At 38.1% G+C, this 8,016-nt stretch overlaps 1 protein-coding gene across 1 annotated transcript; it reads right to left on the reverse strand.

Annotated features, from left to right (window-relative positions):
• Positions 1 to 425: 425 nt before the first annotated feature.
• LOC135535204 (ladderlectin-like) lies at positions 426 to 7,059 on the reverse strand. Its single transcript, XM_064961907.1, has 7 exons — positions 7,044 to 7,059; positions 6,533 to 6,620; positions 6,223 to 6,337; positions 6,097 to 6,118; positions 5,650 to 5,799; positions 845 to 959; positions 426 to 681 (listed from the first exon to the last, which is right to left on the reverse strand). The coding sequence occupies exons 2-7, from the start codon at positions 6,606 to 6,608 to the stop codon at positions 590 to 592; spliced, it is 570 nt and encodes a 189-aa protein (XP_064817979.1). The 5' UTR covers positions 6,609 to 6,620; positions 7,044 to 7,059; the 3' UTR covers positions 426 to 589.
• Between the last annotated feature and the right edge of the window lie 957 nt (positions 7,060 to 8,016).

The raw sequence follows: 8,016 nt of genomic DNA on the forward strand, positions 1-8,016 counted from the left end.
CATGTCTATAACCAGTGAGAGTTTGGAAACAAAAAGCTACATTCTGTGATTCTAAGAACAGTCAAACGGCTGACCCGTTACTTGGTATAGAGAGAATGGATGATGTAGGGAAACGTAACGCCTCTCAAATTCATAGACAGCGCTCTAACGGTCTATGACAACCACATGATAATGTTTGACTTATTTTAAAGCAATATACATTGTTTGTTTACATTCATGTTGTTTGTGGAGTAATACAACCTTTTTGGTTATACAAGAAATCAATTATAAATTAAATTCTCCAAGAATAATTGAAAGAATATCAAAGAATTTAAATGACCGCTGAACAGACTCCCAGATCTTAGACTATCTTAACGAAACACTTCAAAGGATTTGACAATTATGGAACTATCATTCATGTTTAAATAATGACTCCTGAGAGAAAATAATGTGTACACCTGTTTTATTGACAACAAACCACATCAACATTGTCTGCAACAAGTAACTAAACTTTCATTTTACAGCAACAAATAATCTTCATAAAGTATTTGATTTTACCATAAACATTGTTCAGTTAGGTTGCTGACACTACGCAGTAGAATGTTTGGTTTCAGTTGATGGTTTGACGGATTGAACAGGTCCTTATGGAGCACACAGAGGGATATCTCCTTTCACATAATTCATCATTCCAGGCATCTTTACCTTAAGAGGAAACACAGAATAGAAATGAACTCTCAAATCAATTCAGATATAAACATAAAAATTAAAATAAAAGTGTGTTTGTGTCAGATTTATTTGTTATACTTACTATGAATAACGTTTAATTTGATGAATGGATCAGTGAATGATAGTGGGCTTACTGTACCTCCAAAGTTCATCTGAACACATGGCTCTCTGGCACCGTTATAGTTATTGGGCTCGTCTTCCGCCCAGTTCTGGTGATTAAATGTAGATCCGTCACTCCAGAACCATAGCCTGTCCTGTGAGGAAGAACTGAGGTCTCAGTATCAAAGAAATCACATATAACTAGAACACAACCGTTTAAAGATGGAATCCGCAGTAGGGGGAAACAGCACCACTGACCGCCACACCAACATTGTTATTGATTTTGTTGCCAAGTTGAGGAGCGTTGAGCAGCATGTTAAAAATGGTGGTACATCATGTGCCCTTCTATAACACGTGCAATGATGTCTGAAGGGAAAAAGAGTGTTTGTTGTTTGCTGTAATTTATTTGTTGTTTTTGATATCATTTATACTTTTTGAATTATAACCATAGGCTTCAATGGGACGTATTTTGATTATCTACTGCTCTTGAAATGTTAATGCTACAAACATTAAACCAACATTGACATGTACAGGCTGATGTACAGACTGACTCACCTTAGATTGCTGCAAAATAGCTTTTTGCTATCTTTTTGCTCATATAAAGCTTGTTCTATCCCCATTCATTTGAATGGTGTAACGCAGGCTTCGACATTCTAAACTGAAATCACTGCCACAGATTTTGTAATATTTAAACAATGTATGACTTATGATGCTATAGTACTCTATCTAGCCTACTATGCTGTCCCACTATAACCCACTGTGTCAGTTGATACTGCAGTGGGCATCTATAAGATCTTCCAAACCTAGGTCAGAGAATAGAGAATAGAGAGATTTTACTCCAAATCTGATGGGTTATATGAGTCTCATCAGTCCAAACCAGTTGAGAGTTACCAGCAGGTGTTTTGATAATAGAAAAAGGCAGTGAGTCAGTGCTTCCTCCACCACAGACAAGACATTTCTTTGGAGTTGTTAACATAATGTTTTGATATTTTTATATGATCAACCCATAAATAATCTAGACCTACATGCAACAGTATATCTTGCGCTTAAGACAATGATTTCACATGAGGTATGATTTCACATGAGGCCTTATTCACATGATATGCCTAAATACATCTAACCACTAGGCTAATAAATAATCACATATTGTTTCCGACAATTTCAATAACCATGTTATTTCAAGTGGAATATCATGTTGTTAAAAGAATGGCTAAATTGGACATGCTTATAGAATTGGGTAATTGAAAGCATTTAGGGGCTATGTAAACTTTAATGGTGTTCGGTCAAAATAATAGCCCTTTCAAGCATTTATGCAACATTTCGGAAAGTAACTTGATGCCTACTGTTAGAAAAACCATTTAGCATTGTTAAATGGAAGTAACCACTGTGTGAATAAAACAGTAATTGTATCAAAATTCTGCTTTTAACAACCATTATACTGTATGATTCAGTGCCATATGCCCAGGGTTGGGTACTGTAGGTTACTTTCTAAATGTAACTCGGTTACAATTACTAGTTACCTGTTCAAAATTGTAATCAGTAATGTAACTTTTGGATTACCCAAACTCAGTAATATGATAGCTCAAGAGGCATTAGAAGAAGATAAATTAATATTACCAATTGAACTACATTTTTTGCAGGATAAATTAATGTTAGAGTTTAAATAGCCATAAATGTTTAATTGTACTTGTGTTATTTATGTAGGCTTATACTACAGATAATAATATGATTAAACTACATCTTTACATGAAACAAAGAACAAAGTCTGTCAGATTTCCAGTCATTCCAATTCATAGAATACTCCTTGTTTAACCTGAGCATAACTTAAAAACTAAGGACTGATTGGGATCATTGCTTTGAGTTGAATAAGAAATGCTGCTTTCGGAATGGCATGCTCTGGGCACTAGCCTACCAAAAAATGGTATTTGTATGTGAAACATTTATGCCATTTGCTCCATTTGCTATAGGCCTACTGTTGACTTTTTTGTTGGTTACACTTTGATATCTTGAAAATTTGCAGCTATTTAAGTCTATCAAAAGAGCATGAGTTTGAGCATGTGTCCGTTAAACATATTGAAATATATATCATCATCAGAAATTAGATTGCAGTATTAAAATAGAGGGCAGCATTTTCACTTTTGGATAAATAGCGTGCCCAATTTCAACTTCCTGCTACTCATGCCAAGAATATAAGATATGCATATTATTAGTAGATTTGGATTCTAAAACTGTTTGAATCATGTCTGTGAGTATAACAGAACTTATGTAGCAGGCAAAACCCCGAGGACTAACCATTCATAAATTTGTTTTTTTTTTGAGGTCACTGTCTATTCAATGAGTTTTCATTGGGGAACTATATTTCTGAGGCACTTGTTTGCAGTTCATACCTCTTCCACTTCCACTGGATGTCACCAGTCGTTGGAAAATGGCTGAGGTTATTCCTATGTGAAATGAAGAAGTGCGACCATCTTGAATAAGTGTAACTCTGTTGAGAGTTGGGCAAGACTAGAAAAGTAGTGTTAGTTTCCTCTTGTCCTGTATTGAAAACATTTAGACCCGTCTTCAATTTGATCGATTATTAAGGTTTAAAATACCTAAAGTTGTATTACAAAAGTATTTTGAAACGTTTTGGCAAAGTTTACAGGTAACTTTTGAGATATTTTGTAGTGGCTTTGCGCAAATTGGAAGCTCTTTTTTTCAGGATCAAACTCGCCAAATAAATTGACATTTTGGATATATATGGACGGAATTATTCGAACAAAAAGACCAGAATTTGATTTTTATATAATTTTATTTGAATTTGCCGCTCTGCATTTCCCTGGCTTTTGGCCAAGTGGGACGCGACTGTCCCCCTATCCTAGAGAAGTTAAAAGCCCTGCTCTCGGCCTCATTCAATTAAACTAGTTATTGACAGTATGGAGACAGGCAGTGCAGGTGTTGCAAGAGTGCATTTTTCACTGGATGTCCACTAGTCACAAAAACAATGATTGATAGATAGCTTGAACTTCAATTCAACCATTATTGGGTTAAAATACACATATACATTTGTGAACAGTCACCCACAACTTAAAAACTGTCGATGCCTCAAATAGCTAAATGAGAGACCAGCAGTGTGATTCACATCAATAATAAGTAGATAAGTAGATATCAATAATAAGTGATATCCGTACGCCCGTAGGCTACACCACTGCTGTTGTCCTAACCTCCAAGTGTTTATTCAAGTTGGATAATCTTTGGATGCGGACAGCAGTTGCTCCCTTTGGAAGACATTGCCCTGTGTGAATTTAAGTATGCTCTCTCTAATTTCTCTCTTTCTCTTTCTTCTTTTCTCTCTCGGAGGACCTGAGCCCTAAGACCATGCTTCAGGACTACCTGGCATGATGACTCCTTGCTGTCCCCAGTCCACCTGGCCATGCTGCTGCTCCAGTTTCAACTGTTCTGCCTGCGGCTATGGAACCCTGACCTGTACACCGGACGTGCTACCTGTCCCAGACCTGCTGTTTTCAACTCTCTACAGCAGGAGCGGTAGAGATACTCTAAATGATCGGCTATGAAAAGCCAACTGACATTTACTCCTGAGGTGCTGACTTGTTGCTCGACAACTACTGTGATTATTATTATTTGTAAACATTTATACATTTATTTGTAAACATTTATAAACATTTGAACATCTTGGCCATGTTCTGTTATAATCTCCACCTGGCACCACGAGAAGAGGACTGGTCACCCCTCACAGCCTGGTTCCTCTCTAGGTTTCTTCCTAGGTTCTGGCCTTTTTAGGGAGTTTTTCCTAGCCACCGTGCTTCAACACCGTGCATTGCTTGCTGTTTGGGGTTTTAGGCTGGGTTTCTGTACAGCACTTTGAGATATCAGCTGATGTAAGAAGGGCAATATAAATACATTTGATTTGACATAGCTTGGACTGTAGCCTACAAAAGCCTATTCCTGCTCTTTTTCCGCAATCCATCAAACACATTTGGTGTCATAGTGGTCTCCTGACTTGAAGTCATATTCACTCAGGTTGAACAAAGTTAAACTTGCAACTTTTTTAAATGCAAAGATGTCAACAACTAAATAATATTCTAACATCCTTTCTGAATTGAAAAGTAATCCTAGAAGTAATCATCCAGTTTTTCTAAAGTGTCAGTAATCCGATTACAATATTTTGTTCTGGGAATGTAACAGATTAGTTTTTTTGCAATCCATTACATGTAATGTGTTAATCCTCAACCCTGAATATGCCTATCACATTATTTAAAATATAGAATTGGTCAAACAAAACAGAAAATGCATCCCAACATATTAGGAAATGATCCTAAGTATGCAAACAGATCCTGTCAGGTGCAAATTATATCAAACGTTTTACCATTGCAACATTTAATGTAATGTCATGTTTACCATGGTCATCTGAAGGGTGCTATAGAGTTCACAGCTGCCGAAGCCTCATTGCGATTGGCTATTCACCATAATTTGTAACATGTCAATGAGCATCATCACTATCTTTCCTTTGTCGTACCTCAAAATGTCATGATTACTAGCTGAGATAAACTTTAGTGACTTGATTTTACTCCTGGCTCAGAGTTTGTCTGAGCAGTGTCTTAACATCACCCCAAAAGTTATTTTGTCTTAAAACAGGTTTAACAGGATTCATTTTCTGACACGTTTTGTGAGTACGGCCCTGACTTCACAAGTGACCCTTGACATATTGATGAGCATACCAAAAATCCTATTCATCTGTGAGTATACTATAGCTGGACTGTTCAGGTAGAGTAAACATTTCACTTTTACAGTAGTAATTTTCTATTAAGGTATTTGAACTTTTACTCAAATATGACAATTGGGTACCTTTTCCACATTTGCCTGAACAGCATCATATCCTCCAATCCAGGTCAGAGGGAAATCGCCAGTCTTGATCAACACCACCGCCTGTAGAAATTGGGACTCCCTAGAGCTGTGCACAGACGCCAGGTTTGCTCCAAGGAACATACAGTGGCGCTAGAGCAAGCCATAGACAGGGACAAAGACATGTCATAATGTAGGTATTAGTCAGTTGTCCAGTCTTTGTGAGAATTTGTTGTCTAGGACTCTCACAATCAAATATTGGCCATCACAACTAATGTTCTTTGAAATAGGCTCATCGAGATATTAGTGTCTATATTAGTGTCTATGTCTTAACTAATGGCCTGTGGGTTCCAATATACAGGAGTTCTGACTCCACACATTAAATAAATATTGCAAAGCCTAGAAATGTCTAACTAGACAATAACTTAAAGGGGAGGTTCAGTATTTTACATACTGGACATCCATGTGATGCCTGTTACAATAAGGCAAAATCCCCTTTAAGGTAACATCACACCAAATATGCAAGTTGATTTCAATTGAACTTCTTTAATTCACAGTAGAGGGTAAGCATTATACCTCTGCTTCAGGCCATGTCCTTGCAGTCTGGACAAACATGAAGCAGCGTGAATTAAACTGGAACCAGTCTGTGGGGCATGGGCTTTTTTATTTGCTGCAGATGCCACCATAGCATCTGTAAGGAGAAGACACAGGGCACATTAGAAATAGCAGCCAACTTTCAAGGTGGGCTGAGACTGACTGATCTACAAATCACCTGGCATCATAAATAACTACTCAATATTATTTGTAGATCAGTCATTCCACACACACTAACACTCACCCCCGCTACAACATAAAAAATATGTTTGAGTGTGAGGTGAACTCTTACTTGCTTCATCCAGAGTTAAGGCTTCGCTCAGTGCAATGGCAGCACTGAGAAGCAGAAGAATGGTCAACATCGCCATGGTGATAGTCTCCTGGGAGAGAAAGAGAGAGCGAGAGACACACACACAGACAGACAGTGAAAGAGAAGCCATCAAGTCAAAGTCAGTGAGTACTTCAGAGTGTAGGTAAGTTTCCCTAACCTCTCTTGGAGTACCCCCAGCCATTCCACTTATCGGATATATTCCAGTACTATTACATTAGAGCAGATTCAGCTAATGTAGGGCTGAGGAATACCAAGTATCATGTGTTCCACCACATAGAGGAGATTAGCCAAGCACACATGAATATGCATGTCCCCCAAATGGCACCCTATTCCATATATAGTGCAGTACTTTTAACCAGGGTTAAATGTGCTCTATGGGCCCTGGTGAAAAGTAGTGCACTATATAGGGAATAGGGTGCCATTTGGCATGCATTCAGATACAGTTTTAGATGAACAGATGTTGAAATCTCACCTTCTAAAATGTTCCGTTGTAGCTTCACTTCTTCGGAGATCTTCAGAGGTCTTCACTGGGTATCTCTCTTTCTTTGTCCTGCCTGTGTGTTGAGTTCTACCTCTCCCTACTCTCCTTTTTAAGGACCTGTCCAGTCAGACCCCTCCCTCTTTTTCTCTCATCCTTTAACCCCTTGCATTCTGTCTGTCCAGCTCAAGACCTGCTGGACCTGTCCGATAGCTACCTGTTTGACAGGGTTGGGTTCAATCCAATTTGCAGGTAGTCATTTGTATTTATAATTTAAAAATTAGCAACTTTGAAATAAATTAATGGGTTGCACGTTGCGTCACAATTTTGTTATGAAGATTCTCCTGAGCACAGGTACCCGACTGAAGGTTTTACTTAATTCTACCTAATTGGCGCTGATGAAGACATAGCCTAAAGTGCATTTAGTGGCTTGGAAACACAATGACATTCAGAAGGCAAACCATTAGTAGAAAAACCTTTGTCATCATTGTGGTGTTGTTAGAATTACTTTTTTTGCAGTATAACTAGCTAGCTTGCTCTGGAATTTTAGCTAAATTGGAATTATGTCTTAAATTTGAATGTGCAGCCAAACCTGCTGTCTGTCTGTTAGCTAATTATTAACTGTATTCACCCCGAGTCACTGCATCTGAGATGGGCCACTCCACCCCTCAGGGGCTTACCAGGGCTGTGTCCCAAATGCCACCCTATCATTTTTGTATACAATACCAGTCAAAAGTTTAGACACACCTACTCATTCCAGGGTTTTTCTATATTTTTACTATTTTCTACATTGTAGAATAATAGTGAAGACATTGAAACTATGAAATAACACGTGGAATCATGTAGTAACCAAAAAAGTGCTAAACAAATCAAAATAAATGTTATATAGGGCCTCCTGGGAGGCGAAGTGGTAGCTGTGCCACCAGAGACTCTGGGATCGAGCCCAGGCTCTGTCGCAGCCGGCCGC

The sequence above is a fragment of the Oncorhynchus masou genome, unplaced genomic scaffold, assembly GCF_036934945.1.
Source record: "Oncorhynchus masou masou isolate Uvic2021 unplaced genomic scaffold, UVic_Omas_1.1 unplaced_scaffold_4602, whole genome shotgun sequence".
NCBI lineage: Eukaryota > Metazoa > Chordata > Actinopteri > Salmoniformes > Salmonidae > Oncorhynchus > Oncorhynchus masou.